General features: G+C 51.3%; 1 protein-coding gene across 3 annotated transcripts in view; it reads right to left on the bottom strand.

Annotated features, from left to right (window-relative positions):
• The window catches only part of UBE3B (ubiquitin protein ligase E3B), a 26,644-nt gene extending 10,167 nt beyond the window's left edge, over nt 1–16,477 (bottom strand). Inside the window, exons 1-18 of one of the 3 annotated variants that reach the window (XM_063144348.1) lie at nt 16,321–16,477; nt 13,605–13,794; nt 12,561–12,737; nt 12,000–12,114; nt 11,280–11,339; nt 10,941–11,045; nt 10,755–10,851; nt 9,928–10,013; nt 9,227–9,309; nt 8,804–8,909; nt 7,807–7,927; nt 6,354–6,531; nt 5,067–5,236; nt 3,531–3,698; nt 2,340–2,511; nt 810–928; nt 500–614; nt 277–376 (exon numbers count right to left, since the gene is read on the bottom strand). In XM_063144348.1, coding sequence (XP_063000418.1) covers nt 277–376; nt 500–614; nt 810–928; nt 2,340–2,511; nt 3,531–3,698; nt 5,067–5,236; nt 6,354–6,531; nt 7,807–7,927; nt 8,804–8,909; nt 9,227–9,309; nt 9,928–10,013; nt 10,755–10,851; nt 10,941–11,045; nt 11,280–11,339; nt 12,000–12,114; nt 12,561–12,721 — 1,956 coding nt within the window. In that variant the 5' untranslated portion in view covers nt 12,722–12,737; nt 13,605–13,794; nt 16,321–16,477. Of the gene's footprint in view, nt 1–276; nt 377–499; nt 615–809; nt 929–2,339; nt 2,512–3,530; nt 3,699–5,066; nt 5,237–6,353; nt 6,532–7,806; nt 7,928–8,803; nt 8,910–9,226; nt 9,310–9,927; nt 10,014–10,754; nt 10,852–10,940; nt 11,046–11,279; nt 11,340–11,999; nt 12,115–12,560; nt 12,738–13,604; nt 13,795–16,320 lie in introns of those variants that run through there. The other 2 variants (XM_063144346.1, XM_063144347.1) reach the window with 2 other exon arrangements.

Here is a 16,477-nt window from a genome sequence, read left to right as displayed (position 1 = left end):
GCAGGGGGTTAAGCAATAGGAGGATTATATATATATAGGTTTTCCACCCCTGACGAAAGATTTCTCCACAAATTATGTTTTCCTCTTGTGCTTAAACACACACACACACTTTCCAGATGTGGGAGTTGAAATCCACATCTGGAAAGGCACCAGGTTGAGGACAGTTGGAGTACACAGTACTGAGAGTTCACATTCGACTCGGTGAATCCTCCCCGTGCTGGGCTATAAAATCCCCCCTCCCTTCCGCGTGTCCCCAAACCCGGGGCCTCCACTCACGTTTTTGTGGGGGATGACGTGGGGGATGTACTGCAGCACCAGCTGGGCCCGCTTCCGGTCTTTGTCGAGCTCCTGGAAGAGCAGACTCGGCTTGAGGTCCCTAAGGAGGAAAAGCAAGTTTAAAAGGGTTTTTTCAGCGGACAGCAAGAAAACAGGGCCATGGGATTACGGAGCTTGGAGGAGGCGCATGTCCAGGGCCCATGTGCTCGACACAGATGCTTACTTGCGCAGCCAATGGTCGTCCGGAGCGAAACGCCGGCGGCAGTCCCGTTCGTACAGCACCATCAGCCAGCCGTGGACCGAATGGAAGAGCTCCAGGGTCTCTCCTTTGGCGTTTTCTGCAAGCAAAGAGAGAGAGAGATGTGCTTCGGGAGAAAGCCAACCGTGACTCCACGCCGCACGTGCTCCCCCGAAGGCCCGCTCCCAAACAAAGCCGCCCACGCGACGAGGCACCGCTTGCGGGGTAGCAAACCAAACCCAGCCTGGGCGGAGGAACCCGGCGCCCGGTCTTGACTGATGCTAGAATGGCTCACCCACAATCCCATCCCAGATCATCTTAAACACAAAGGAGTTCAGGAAAGACGAGATGGTGACGAGCTCTTCCAGCTTGAACGAGACCTGCTCTTCGTAGACTTCGATGTCGTCGAGAATCCTGGAGCGGGGAGGGGGGGAGGAAAGGGTGAGTTTTCCAGTGCTTCAATGGGGGGAAGAGAGACACCACACCGCCTAGGCCGCTGTTCCTCAAACCACCAGCCAGCGGCCACTACACGCCATCCTCTGAGCTAATGCCTCGTTACCTCTCCCCGTGGTATCACCCCAACCGACAGCTCTTCCCGAAACGGTGGCGGCTGGGGCCAACAGCCAACACCAAAGCAAGGCATAGGCGTGCACAAGCGTGTGCCTGGTGTGCCCAGGCACACCCTAATGTCTCAAGCAGTGTGCCGAATTGAGGGAGCCATTGAACAGGGATCCAGAGGGGGATCGAGACACAGCAGGAATGGCCCTCCGGCTGCCCTGCTGCCGCACCAAAGAACCACTGCCTCCGAGGGAGCATCGTAGCTCCCGGCAGCCGGAATGAAAAGGCCAGGGTCACCACCACAAAGCCCCATCAATGCATCTCCTCATTCCCCACCCCCACGTGCAATAGCCCACGGTCAGGTAAGCCAAACGCAGAGCAGGGCATCAGTGTCTACAGTGTTTAAGAAATAAATGAATAAAAATAATATCCTTTGTGACTGAGTATTCAATAAATGTTCCTGTTTAAAAAGCAAAAGGAATCCCTGGGTGCCCACCGTAATGAAAGTTTTTCCCAAATGCCAACTGAGCCCGTGGCTCAATGGTTGCATATCCCTGCTCCAGGTCAGACCCTCCGTTCACACACAGGAGTGGCCTTCTGGACCTTATTCTCGGCCAGTTTGGTATGAGATCACCGGAGGCACCCCAGCATTGCCTTACAGCTGCATGCAAGGAGCAAAGGGCCAGCGGTCATTTGGGGACACCATCTGCCATGACTGATCTCTGCATTCTGACCAACCCCACCAGCCCCGAATAAGTGTTTGGGAAGCCCAATGAAACAAGCGTGGAGAAGAGAAGACGGAGGGGAGACATGAGAGCACTCTTCAAATACTTCAAAGGTTGTCACACAGAGGAGGGCCAGGATCTCTTCTCGATCCTCCCAGAGTGCAGGACACGGAATAACGGGCTCAAGTTACAGGAAGCCAGGTTCCAGCTGGACATCAGGAAAAACTTCCTGACTGTTAGAGCAGTACGACAATGGAACCAGTTACCTAGGGAGGTGGTGGGCTCTCCCACACTAGAGGCAGCTGGACCACCACCTGTCAGGGATGCTTTAGGGTAGATTCCTGCCTTGAGCAGGGGGTTGGACTCGATGGCCTTAGAGGCCCCTTCCAACTCTACTCTTCTATGATTCTATGAAATCATTTGCCAGCACAGCACAGAAGGCGGATCTCCGTTCCCTCTCTCTCCACTTCCGTAATTGGCTTTGGCGGCGCAACGCCGACGAGGGGAGATCCCCTGGGCGCCCTCCCGCGCCAGCAACCTACGTGATGAGGTGACGGGAGCAGTCGCAGAAGAGCGTCAGCATGGCCAGCAGCCGCTTGGACTCCTCCGTGTCGTTGTTCAAGCACTCCAGGAAGAGTTTCAAGCCCCCCTGGGGGCCCAGTTCACAGATGAAGGCCCAGAGCTTAGGAAGGAGATCGTCCAAGTAGGTCAGACCTGAAAAGAAAAAGAAAAGAAGACAGTTAGTGGGCGGGGGGATGTCAGACATTGGAAGAAGATAAGGGGCGGACCCCAACCCCACTAGGCCAAGCTGCTCCTCCCCGGCTGCACCTCTAACAAATTACAAGAAATAACAAGGGAGAGAGGGAGGGCCTTCTCTGTGGTGGCCCCCCAATTCTGTGGAATGATCTCCGCAATGAGGCCCGCCTGGCACCATTGTTATCTTTTCGGCGCCAGGTCAAGACTTTTCTCTTCTCCCAGGCATTTAACAGCATATGCTGAGTTTTTTAATTGACCCCAGATCTATATTTAGGCCTGGCTGAGAGTTCACAGTTGTTTTTAAACATATATTGTCTGTTGTCTGTTTTTTTTCCCCTTTTATGGTTTAAAATTGTGTATATCGCTTTTTAAGGTTCAACGTTTTAATCTTTGTAAACCGCCCAAAGAGCTTCAGCTATGGGGTGCGGTATAGAAATGTAATAAATAATAATTTCTCAGCCCTGCTGCAAGAGAAAGGATTCACGTTTCTGGACTTCTCAGAAGTAAAAACAACAATGCACGCGTGACAGAACACAAAGTCAACGGACAAAGAAGAGCCTGAGCTCAGCGTTTACATTCCGGAGAGGCAGCATCTCAGAGAGAAAATGACGGAAGCGGCTGATCGCTCAGAGCGTGTTCCGAGAGGAAGGAAGTTTTTGAAGAGGGTCAACAGACAGCGTTCCACGGCTCGAAATAAAAATACAGGCGAGGGAGACAGAGAAAAGGCCAAGGTACCTCTGGGCATGCATTTCCACAGGGAACAGAAGCGTGAAACGGACTCAGGAGACAGTTCAGCCCGCATGGACAGGGGTTGAATTTCAGAGAAGAAGTGCTTGTATTTTTACACTGACATTGGACCCACCAGCCGATGTTTCCCTGGAGCATGTAGGGTCCCGCTACCCCCCCCATGCAATCACCCAGCTTCCCCGCCCCAGTTGACACACGCCCCACCCCACCCCGCCCCCGGCAAAACCAACCGGTGAGGATCTGCAACCGGATCTGGGTCAGGGTGGTGAGCGCCATCTGGTACAGGACGCAGATGCTGCAGACCTTCTGCACCTCCGCCGAATCCACCCTCTTGCCGCCGACGGGCTTCAGGATGTTGCGGACGGAGGCGGACTTCTGGAAGGCGCGCTTGAAAAGGTCTGGCGGGGGAAACGGGTCAGAGGTGAGGGGGCGGATGGGTCCCGGGAAAAGAGTGTGTGTCCCCCGAATGCAGCCTGGCTGAAGAGGAGCTTTCAGGCGGCCAGCCGAGGGAAGCCGCGTTCCTCGCAGGCTCTGGCACGAGGCGACTCTAGGCCAGGAGGCTTCGCAGGCCAGCCTGGACGGCCCCACAGGCCAGAAGAGGCTGGCGGGGTGGGGGTTCTGCACCTCCGCTGTGAGAGGCCCTGCTCAAGCAGAAACAGCCCCCAATCTCCCCCCACCCACCCACCCCCACCCCTCTGGTCTGTTTTGCAGCTTTAAGTTTTGCCCGGCTTTCCCCTTTGCCAGGAGCTGACTCAACTCTACCCCAGGACTCGGCTTGCAAGATGGCGAGCTGAACCCATCGCCACTGTGAAGACACAAGAGCGAGAAATCAGACCGCCCGGAAAGAGGGGCCCCGTCAAGGCTTTCCTTTAGCTTCAAGCTGGCAAGGCCCAAAACCCTTACACACAGCGGCATCCCACTAAGACAGGGTGGAGGGCAACTCCAGGGGGTCCAGGGGTTGTTCTCCCCCCCAGCTGCCCCCAATGGGGCATCAAAAGTAACAGTTACGGAGCCCTTAAAGGGTCAAAAAGGCTTCAAAACGGCCACTCTGCCTGCCAGTAACAAAGGCTTAGGAGAGGCGTTAAATGGATATTGTTTTTGTATATTATCTGTTTTATGTTTTCACGGGTTTTCAATTTTGTATATCTGTTTTCTTAAACGTTCAGTGTTTTAATCTTTGTAAGCCGCCTAGCGAGCTTCGGCTATGAGGCGGTATAGAAATGTAATAAATAATAACAACAACAATAATCATTTCAATCTTTTAGAAACGGGTGAGGGGGGATTGCACAAGCTCCAGCAATTACCGAAGGTCTGGCAGTTGGAGCGAAGGGATTAGGCCCGGGGAAGAGCCGTCATGGCCGCCTGAACCCTGGGGAGCCGGACGCTAGGTGGGCCGCATCTGCCCCGCGGAGCTGAGCTCCAGCATCCCCTGCTCTCCCTGAAAACAGCGAGGGCCGGTTGTCGATCTTCCAGTGTGCTGTGCCTCCCACCCCAGGGTGCGCATGCGCTGTACACAAGCGTCCGTCCCCCCCACGCTCGGCCCGGGGGGCGTTTTGCTAGTTCTGCGTACAGGAGGGGAAAATCTACGGAAGAAATCTGCATCTTGCCCAAGGAGAAATAAGGGAGGCCTGTCTAACGCCCCACACCGTGTAACCGGTTTAGCCCACGGACCAAAAATTAAGGGCGGGGAGGAGAGGGGATTTGAAATGAAACTTCTTCCGGAAGGAGAGCCCCGGGACGGAGCCCGGCCTCCGCCGCATACTGACTCTTCATGGGCAGGCTGTTCTGGGGCGAGGTGGAGGGCCCCGGCGGGCGAGAGGCTTCGTGGTTCTCCGTTAGCTTCTTGCTGAGGACGTCGCTGAAGAGGATGCGGATGAGGTGGACCCCCCAGAGGTGCTGCAGCTGTTTGGTGAGCAGGGGCATCGACTCGTTCAAGCTAGGAGAGGGGGAAGGCACAAAGCACACACGGCAGGGTCACACCGGGCAGGATCTCTTCTCGATCCTCCCAGAGTGCAGGACACGGAATAACGGGCTCAAGTTAAAGGAAGCCAGATTCCAACTGGACATCAGGAAAAACTTCCTGACTGTTAGAGCAGTACAACAATGGAACCAGTGACCTAGGGAGGTTGTGGGCTCTCCCACACTAGAGGCAGCTGGACAACCATCTGTCAGGGATGCTTTTGGGTGGATTCCTGCACTGAGCAGGGGGTTGGACTCGATGGCCTTGTAGGCCCCTTCCAACTCTGCTATTCTATGAGACGGCAGAGAAGCGAGCGTGGAGTACAAAAGTGGATTCTCGTTTTAACTTCAAAACAAAACACAACATCCACACTCTCACGGGCCTGGAATCCTCCTGCCTGCACTGCAACAGGCCTTTAACCGTAGCCTCCACAAAACACCATAAGTGGTGGTTTGATACCGGGACTATGTGTTCCTGACCGGTATTACCCAGAGGACCTTCTCTTCTGCTGCTCCCAGACTGTGGAACGGCCTGCCAGAGGAGACTCATCAACTTAACAGTCTCTCAGCATTTAAGAAAGCCTGATCTCTTCCGGCAGGCCTATCCAGTGGAATTTTAGGATGCTTTTAGGGTGTTTTAACAACGTATACTATGTTTTTAATCAGTGTTTTATGTATTTTATACTTACTGCTGTTCCCTGCCTCAATCAAAATGGAGAGGCAGGTAAGAATTTTTTTAACATATAATTATTATTATTCCTCTAACCCAGCCTTCCTCAACCTGGGGCGCTCCAGATGTGTTGGACTACAATTCCCAGAATGCCCCAGCCAGCTCTGCTGGCTGGGGCATTCTGGGAGATGCAGTCCAACACATCTGGAGCGCCCCAGGTTGAGGAAGTGCTCTAACCCCATATTGTCAACTCCGAATGACATCAATGGCTGACCGGGGTCATCAGGCAGAGAGAGAGAGAGACAGACGGAGACGTCTTCCTCATCACCCACGACCGAATCCTTTAACTGGGGCTTGAACCTGGGGGCTTCTGCCTGTGGGCCATGAGCTACGTTCCTTCCACCAGGCGAACGGCGGCGCTTACCCGTAATCCACCGTCTGGGAGAACCAGCCGAGCACCGGGTGCCAGTGGGTGAGGTTGGACTTCTTCTGCGAGACGTACCTCTGGCAGTACGAGAGCATCTGGATCAGCACACTCACAAAGTGGGCCGTCTCCTCCTCCAGCACCTTGTCGTTCAGGGACCCCAAGTAGACCAGGTTGCCTGGAAAACAGCCACAGCGCGGGAATGAGGAAGGAGATAGTGGAGAAGGAATGCAGCCAGCAGGGAGGGCGAGGGAATCCCGCATCAAGCACGTAGGGACTCATCCCCAACCCATGAGCCCCCTTTTGGCGGAAGGACGGGATTATAAATTTAGTAAATAACACCCCAGGAACAGAAACTCAACTGGGCGGGGAGCCTCTTTCGGCTTTCAGCCTGAGGACCAAATTCCAGCCTGGAGGAGTTCTCAGGGAGCGCCGTCCAGTGGTGGGAAGCAGGCTCCGGAACGCTCTTCCACACCTCCAGGCTGCCCCCAGACTAACCACTGTAGCTCTTATTTAAGCGCACTTAATCTTTCACTGTGCACCGCTCTCACATTTCCAAGAGTATCTTCATCAGGGCTAGGAACTTGATAAGAGATTAAATTTTCCAGGCCGCTGTCCTTTGTAGCCATGCTCCGCTCAGCATCACAGCTAGCACGACAGAAGTAAGTCAGGGGGCCCCCTCTTGCCTCAACACATACACAGAGCTGTTATCTAGCTGTCTGCCTTTATTGCAATCATAACCTCTCGTTTGGATTACTGCAATGTGTTATACGTGGGGCTGCCTTTGAAAACGGTCCGGAAGCTTCAGCTGGTACAAAACAGGGCAGCCCGTTTACTAACAGGGACTGGCCGGCAAGATCACATTACGCCAGTCCTTTTACAACTTCATTGGCTGCCAGTCCAGGTCAGGGCCCGATTCAAAGTGCTGGTATTGACATTTAAAGCCCTAAACGGTTTGGGGCCAGGTTCTTTGAAGGAACACCCAGATCTTAAGATCATCTACAGGGGCCCTTCTCCGTGAGCCCCTGCCAAAGGAAGTGAGGCAGCTGGCTACTAGGAGGAGCAGGGCCTTCTCCGCTGTGGCACCCCGGTTATGGAACGAGCTCCCCAGAGAGGTCCGCCTGGCACCTACACTGTACTCCTTTCGTCGCCAGCTGAAGACCTTTTTATTCTCCCAGTATTTTAACACTTAATTTTAACTTAAATTTAAATTTTACTGTTTTAACTCTGTATTTTAATCTTATATCAATTTTGCTGCGTGGTTTAACCTGGTTGTGCTTTTTATACTGTATTTTGTATTTGTGCTTTTAACCTGTTGGTTGTTTTATTATAGTTTTAATTTTTGTGAACCGCCCAGAGAGTTTCGGCTATTGGGCGGTATAAAAATGTAATAAATAAATAAATAAATAAATAAAATCATCGGCCGGGGCAGCGCTAAGGGGGTCACACTTACCCAGAAGACAAAGGGTGTGGCTTCCCTCCAAACACACGCAGACGTCTCTACACTGTTCTTCACGGCTCAAGAACAGGATAAATTTGCGCAGGAGGTCGTGCGATTCTATCACCGCCAGACGCTGAAAGGAAGACGGGATTATTTTATAGCTTCCTAATGAGATTTATTTATTTGAAAATCTGTATATCCAGCTTGTCAGCCAAGCTCAGCTCTCGAGGTGTCTTAGAACCCAGCTCTGCAAAATTTGCTTTGCTTCAGTCGGGAAACTCAATCAACCTGATTACTGTCTCAATGAGGAGGGTGCAAACGAAGTGCTAACGTACAGCACAGTGTGAACACCTGGTTTCCATCCGCCCTTGAGAGAATTCTCACTACCTTCAGAGGGTTCTATGCTTTTATGGCGGCCTAAAAATATTATTAAATACATAAAACAAACATAATACTACCAGTACTGTTTCCTCATTTATTCTCTTCAGTACAAACAAGAAGATAATAATACCAGACCTGATTTACAGGGACGTTTGAAAGGATTACAGAGATGTTTGAAAGGATTACAGAGACATTTGAAAGGATTACAGAGATCATATAAATGAAATGGTGTGAACAGTTGGGAAAATGATAATAAAAAATCACCACTGTATGAACAATCATGTTTCATTCCAGCTGCTCTTTGATAAAGGGGACATGGAAGTGGGCCACTTCATCGGAAGAGTGGAAATACTATAAACTTGTTTGCAAGACAACCAGAATTAATGTGGCATTTTAGTGGGAGTGGGCTCTTACAAACAACAGCTGATGTCCAAGTTCAGCCTCTCACAACCTGGTGCCTTTCAGATATGTTGGACTACAACTCCCAGCATCCCCCCAGTCAGTCATGCTGGGAGTTGTGGTCCAAGAGATCTGGAGGGCGCAAGGTCGGGGAAGGCTGTTCAAGCCAAAGCGAAGCAGATACTCTCCTGTCCCACCCGCCGGTCATGGGTCCAGAGGGATCATCTACCTCAGGTGTAAGCGTTGCGAGGTGAGTCACTATCGCTGGTACCGACATGATGTGGATCAAGAAGGACCGCAAGAGATTGTCGGAAAACTGAGCCACCACCACCGGGCTGTGGAGAGAAAAAGGGCGTAAGGGGAGGGGGCAGACAGCAGCGTTGGCAGTCCAAAGGAAAAAACGGCAGCTATTCTAGGAGGAAGAACAGCGCAGTCTGATCGAAGAGAACAGCGGCTTTCAAACTGCCTCCTGGGGAGCTACCTTGGCAGCACATCAGGGCTCCTAAAAGAGAAGCACTGTGTTGTGGACTAAAGCAGCCTTCCCCAACAGGGCAGTGGAGAGGACGGAAAACCTTACGGAGGCTTTGCTGAACCTGTTTCTCAGCACACACACACACACACACACACACACACACACGGCCGTTGATCTTACCGCAACGCAAGAGAAAAGGCGGCGGTTAAAGTGCCTTTGGAGAAGGAAGGTCTGGATCGTGCCAGGCCGTTTGTCAGCAAAATCTGAAAAAGAAGGACCCGCAAGCTGAAAGAGCGGTCTAGGAGTGTAAGGGTGCTGAAATGGGGACAGAGCGAGCGTGAACGCTTCCCCACCAAGGAGTGGAGTTGGCCGTCACTTAGCCCACCCACCCACCCACCTTGAACCCCGCTCTCAGACCTCCAGCTTTCACACATGGCTGAGGCCAAGGCCAGATCTATGCCAAGAAGGATACGACACTTTGAAAGCGGTTTGAAAGCTGTATACGGAGCGTGTCCTGAGCCCCGAGTCAACATTTCCTTTTCCCCCTCCTCCTCCTCCTCCTCCCTCCCAATCCCCTTTCCTTTTGTGTCATGTCTTTTAGATTGTAAGCCTGTGGGCAGGGACTGTCAAGAAATACTTTTGTAAGCCGCCGTGAGAGCCTTTTTTGGCTGAAGGACGGCATAAAAACCCTTAAATAAATAAATAAATAAATAAATAAAACATTCTTTAAAAAAAATGACTCCCACTGGTCAGCCCAAGCTGAGATCAGATGGAGATAGATAGACAGATAGATAGATAGATTCTGCGAGGAGATACAAATATGGACGATCTCGCACAAACACAAGACATTTAGAAAAACTTTAAACCACGCATGGGCAAACCTGGAGCACAGAATAAAATCCCTTTTGATTGAGATGTCCCATGATATTTGCACAGATGTGGTTCATGGCCGGCCGCAAGGTTTCTCCTGCAAAAGGCAGCACGAAAGGACACTGTTGAAAATTACACCTGAATCATATGTATTCGTGCTTTTAACAGGTTGGTTGTTTGATTATGGTTTTAATTTTTGTGAACCGCCCAGAGAGCTTCGGCTATTGGGCGGTATAAAAATGTAATAAATAAATAAATAAATAAAAAATATGCTTTAGGGGTCCGAAGCCTCCTCAGGACAGCGCTTGAACATGTCTTTCTCAATGAAGTGGGGCCACTTTGAAGAACAGGGCTTGGAGAGGCCCCTTCCAACTCTACTATTCTATGATTCTTCTTTACAAGTACTTTGTCTTTTGATGGGCATTGCAAGCTGTGGTGATTTTTTCAAAAAAAAAAATGCAGAGATTAAAACCCTCCCGGGGCAAATTGCCACCATGTAAAGATCCAACGACAGGCCAAATACCTTCGCTCAACACCCACAATCTAAGGCTTGCTCTTCAGTCTACAAACACAGCCAAGTACTACATATTCTGTACAAGACATGGACGCTGAGTAACTGCTCTCTGTAGCGGGCAAGGCATGCGGGACTCCTCGCCTGCGTTTCACAAACCGGCAAGACTTTAGAACACGGCCATTCCCAACCTGCTGCCCTCCAGATGTGTTGGATTATGACACATCTGGAGGGCATCAGGCTGGGAACAGCTGCAATAACGAATATAAAAATTAGAAAGCCCCCCCACACACACACAAGAAAGGACGGACGGACATGGACACACACCTTTCCCCCGCAGGATTTTCCACGTGGAAGTGTCTGTGAAGGTCACCAGCATCGTGAGGTGCAAATTCACCAGCTTTGAATCTTGCAACATGTCTGGCTGGGAAAAAGAACCAGGGGCATGAAAGGGAGGCCCGGGGTGAAGTCGCCGAACAGTGAAAGCCACCTAGGAGGGGACTTCGGCCGTACCTTGAGCAGCTTCAGAAATTCGCAGCCCAGCCACAGCACGTCCTTGACCTGCTTGATCCACAGCAGCGTCAGCTCTTTCGAAAGTGCCAGCGACACGTACCACACCTGGGGGCCGAAAGGCAGGAGGAAGCCACGGGCGTTACCGGGGCGCAGGGCTGCCCCTTAATCCGGGGCTGCAGGAACTCAGGCCCACAGGCTAAACCCAGCCTACCTCATGCCCCACAGATACTTAGAAAACGTCTCTGTGGGGCTTCAATAACTCTCCACCTCTCTTCTGTTTGGGGCAGGATTAGTCACTGTTTCAAAAACCTCCACCCCACGAAAAGCGAGCTGGCTCACCTTAGGCTCGTTCTCAGCGTCCATACTGTTAAGGATACAGCGGCATAACTTTTGAAACCTCTGTAAAGAAAGGGGAGATGAGAGGAGGGAATGCTGCAAGGAGGGATGGCGAAGTTTTGTTAACTTGCTCCAGGCGTTCTTGCGGCATTTGGTGGCTACTCGTAATGGCTGACTTTGGCAGTTCCTGATCTGGGAATGCCTCCAAAGAGCAGTGACTCCTTCAGAGAGGCAAAGGGCAGCCTCCCTCCAAGAGCAGATCATTCTACTTCATGTCAGTTTCTCGTTTGGCCACTTGAAATGCCCAAAATGCACAGCGGAATGATCCACCCCTCCTACAAATCGAAAGGAGACACGCCCCAGCAGCAGCAACTCATACAGAGATACAGCAGCGGTGCTCTTTGAGGATGGATGTTGGGAGAACTCATTTCTTGAACCGCAAGGCAATTGTCCCGCAGAACTCCTGAGTTCCAGCACAGTTTTGTAATTACCACTGCAAGGCTACTAAGGGCACATGGGCAAGCAACCCATGGGTTCTTTAGTCTCTATTTGAGCTCACCGTGCTCCAGTCTGTGCTGCAAGACCCCCCTCCTCCTCCCCAGTTCTTCCCTTGCTTGGAACAGCCACCTTGATGCTTCCAACGCTGCAGCCACAAGCATCGGGAATAAGCGACAGGCAACACCGAGAACCCACACAATCACCCCTGTGGCAAAGCAGCTGTACCTCTTTGTCCTCTTGCAACCTGAAAACGTAGAGCAGCTTCCGGGAGGCCCTGAAGATCGAGAGGGCCGTCTTTTTGCCAGGGCCACTGGCATCCAAAAATTCGTCCACTTCTTTCCTGGGGCGGAGGAGGAAGGAAAACCAGAGAGTCCAGGCCAAAGGGACAACCGTGAGAAGGGAGAGGTTGCTGCCCCCTGGAAGTTGGAGAAGGGTCCTCCCTTCCAGAAGGAAGAAAGGAGGGAAGGAGGGAGGGGACAACAGGGGCTGCAGGTGGACTCTGCATCCATGGTGGAGATGCCGGCCCATAATGGCTGGTTGCAGATGCCTGCCTTGCTCAGCAGGGCGGCACGATCAGGCACAGGCCAGGGCCCCAAGATGGACGGAGGGCCCACCAATGCCCTGCTCCATTTGCTCAGAGGAGCCAAAAATTCAGAGGCAGGGTTTTCCGTTTGCAGGACTCGCCTCTTCCAGGCAGAACACACACACGGCACTGGCACAGCCAACAACAAAGAGCTTCCACTCCCAGAGGCCAAGAAGCCCACCCGGCATGCGTTTTTCACACACCTGATCTCTCTCTGGAGCCGACAGCGGCACAGAAACCTCCGGACGAGGGCTTGGATCTGCACGGCGGCACGGTCACGCTCCTTCAGCCCCCGGCGCTCCTCGCGAGCCTGGCGCGCTTTGTCAAGGAACTGGGCCTTGGACAACTGGGCCGCGCTGAACATTTTGACAGGCCGCTGTCTACAGAAGGCGACAAATGGGAAAGGGCGGGGGAGTTTGGGTATTGGGATCATTCGTATCCCTGCATCCGAGTTCAGAGACGGGGCTCTGACCTCGGACCCAGGAATCTGAGCTCCCCATCCCCTCCCCATCATAGCTGCCTTGGAGAGAACCATGTTGGGAACCTTGGAGGAAAGGGGACGTGCCGGTGGGCAGGGAGGGTACGGCTTATGTCATATCCCCAGGTCTCCCCAGCCACCTCCCTCCCCCTCCGTGACCCCTGAGCTAGACGGGGGGGGACCCATCTAGCAAAAATACAGAGTGTGGAAAGACCCTGGAGGCAAAGATCACCTTCGCTGTACCTGCTGCTCTGCTTTGGCTGGCCGTAAATTTGGAGGCTTATGGCCCTCCCTGTAGGATTGCGCCCTTAGTTTAAATATAAATGTCTTCGACAGGCATCGAAAACAACGTTGGTGCCTGCCAGACACCAACAGGCAGGGTTCCACAGAGAGGGGAGGCTCTATCCTGAGTGGATTCCAAATGGACCACAGATCTACGCAGAATCAGTAAAAGCGCCTCATATGATGACCTGGGGGACTAGTAGGCTGGTATGGGAGAAGGCGCTCTCTCAGGTATCCTGGTCCCATGTTGTTTAGGGCTTTATATACCAATAGCAAAACTTTAAACCTGGCCCGGTAGCAATCAGGTAGCCAATCCCTCCGTAGAGGTGTTTATATGCTGAAAAGGGGCAACAGCCGGTCCGCTGCATTCTGCACTAGCTGCAGCTTCCAGCCCCACGTAGAGAGGGCAATTCTTCCCCGTCCCTAGGAAAGAACAGCAAGCAATCTAGTTGTTTTCATTTTTAAAAGCCACATTCGCCAAACTCACCCGAAGGACGCGCTCTGTGCAGCTAAGAAGGGCCCAGCAGCGATCACCTGTAGACAAACATGGTTCACGGTCACTCCGAACGGCACCCTCTTCAAAGGCCTCCTTTTGCTGGCGCACAGAGAATCAAGCTCATTGCAGACGGCTTGAAGTTACAGGCCTCAAAGGTCGCCAATGCTGCTGCTTTTCCAAACTGCACATCAGCCCAAAGAGGCAGCAGACAAGTCAATCAGGAAAGAAAACACGGAGAACTCAGGAATGCAAGTCGAGAAGAGGCCAAAGCAGATTTTTATTTTATTATTGCATTTATATTCCCCCCTTCTTCCTTCCAAGGAACCCCAGGTGGCGTACATAATCCTCCTCTTCTCTATTTTTATCCTCAAAACGACCCTGTGAGGTGGGTTGGGCTGAGAGCCTGTGACTGGCCCAAAGTCACCCAGTGGGTTTCCATGGCCGAGTGGGGACTAGAACCCGGATCTCCCAGTCTGACATTTTAGCCACTACGCCACACTGAGGAAGCATCTCTGCCACATGACCAAGCCTTCATGAGGATGAAATGGATGAGGATGTCATTAGGAGTAAAAAAAATACTACTAGAGCAGCCTTCCTCAATCCGGAGCGCTCCAGATGTGTTGGACTGCAACTCCCAGAATGCCCCAGCCAGCTGGCTGGGGCATTCTGGGAATTGTAGTCCAACACATCTGGAGCGCCCCAGGTTGAGGAAGGCTGTACTAGAGCTATAGCTGCAGCTGGCTGGTTCTCAAAGCCAAACTCAGCGCATCGCTTGGGAGCAGAACCGCACCAGAGAGACACAGGCAGGCACGTATATTTGTGTGCATAAGCCTGTAAGTGAAACAGCACAAATCCAAGGGCAGAGAGGCTTTAAATTCCTTCTGTGGCTCAAACATGGAGGCCGGAGAACAGGCTACAAGATCTCCATCTGTCCCCACCTGATCCGTGGCGGTCCACACAGCTCTCCTTACTCCTGAAAAGCCCCCAACGGCCCCAACTGTGCCCCACGGCCCATGTTGCACTGAGCAGGGGCTGTAGCTTTGCAGCACAGCACACACTTTGCACGCCGAAGGTCCCAGGTTCGAACCGCGGCTTCTCCAGGTAGGACGAGGGAAGAGTCCAGCCTGAAACCCTGCAGAGCTGCTGTCAGTCCGTGCTGGCAATACTGGGCTTAGATGGACCAAGCGCCTGACTCAGTCGAAGGCAGCTTCCTATGGAACCGGTATCCTGACATTCAATGGACCAGCGGCCTCCAAACCCTAGATGTGTTGATTACAACTCCCACCATTCCCAATTATGGAAATGGCCCGCCTGGTGCAAACGTTGTTATCTTTTCAGCGCCAACTCAAGGCTTTTCGCTTCTCTCAGGCATTTAACCGCATATGTTGAGTTTTTCACCGACCCAGGATAATTGTTTTTATTGACTGATTGATTGATTGATTTTATTACATTTATATACGGCCCCACAGCCGAAGCTCTCTGGGCGGTTTACAACAGTGAAAAACAGTAAACATTAAAAAAGTATACAAAATTTAAAAACGTAAAAAACAGTATAAAAACCGTATCCATTTAAAAACAATTCTGGGGTCCATTAAAAACAAACTTAACGTTGTTAAATGCTGTTAAAATGCCTGGGAGAAAAGAAAAGTCTTGACCTGGCGCCGAAAAGAAAACAACGTTGGCGCCAGGCGAGCCTCATCGGGGAGATCATGCCATTATTCGGGGGCCACCACCGAAAAGGCCCTCTCCCTTGTTGCCATCCTCCGAGCTTCCCATTAAATGGACACTGTTGTTCCCCGCTTCAATCAAAATGGAGAGGCAGGTAAGAAATACTTATTATTATTATTATTATTATTATTATTATTATTATTATTATTATTATTATATTGTATCTAATCTTTTTTATGCTTTTAAATTTTGTATATCAGTTTTTTAATGTTTGGTGTTTTAATCTTTGTAAACCGCCCAGAGAGCTTCGGCTATAAGGCAGTATAGAAATATAAATAATTGTAGTCAAGAGACAAAAGAATTGATAACGAATTTGTTAACAACAGCAAGATTAATGATATCTAGGAACTGGAAGGTTCAAGGGGATTATCATATAGAAGATTGGTACAAAGAAATATGGGATATTGCTATTAATGATAAATTAACATGTAATATAAAAGTTAGAAGAGGAATGATAAAACCGAATGATTTTGAAGGAATATGGAAACAGTTTTTAGAATTTGTATTATTAAAGGGGAGAGGGAAAACACCCCCAGAAGAAGTAATGAGATTTTGGAAATATGAATAAGAACCCGTGGTTGGAGGGAGCACTTTTATGTTAATTATTATTATGTTAAAGAGAATTAAGTTAGAATATATGTTTAACAAATAGCTTACTTTGTATTATTATGTATTATGTGGTATTGTTTTACATTGTATTGTTGTATAAAAAATAAAAAATGTAAATAATAACAACAACAACAATTCCCAGCCAACATAGCCGCTGAGTGAGTGGGGGGTGATGGGAGTTGTAGTCCAATCCCGGCACATCTGGGGACGGCTAGTAGGTGACGACACGGGCTGGGCTGGATGCGGCCCCAGGTGCGAATCCCACCTTTGGGGCGAGCTCTCTGCGTGCCCCCGTGCCCAGCCCCTCCGAGCCTCCGTCTCCCAGCCTGCAATGCGGGGGTGGGGGGGGGGCAAGGGCGTCGTGTCCTACCTCACAGGGTCGTTGTGAGCTTCCGGCAGAAGAGCATGCGAGGAGGCGCTTTGGAGACCGGGCTGTGGAACCGCCAGGCGTTGTTGTTGTTGTTGTCAGTCAGGGCTGATTATTCCCCACCCGCCTCCGCCTCGTCCGCCTCCGCCTCCGCTCATGA

This window comes from Elgaria multicarinata, chromosome 18, assembly GCF_023053635.1.
Source record: "Elgaria multicarinata webbii isolate HBS135686 ecotype San Diego chromosome 18, rElgMul1.1.pri, whole genome shotgun sequence".
Lineage (NCBI taxonomy): Eukaryota > Metazoa > Chordata > Lepidosauria > Squamata > Anguidae > Elgaria > Elgaria multicarinata.
Note: the sequence above shows the minus strand (reverse complement) of the source record. Positions and strands in the feature narration are given on the sequence as shown.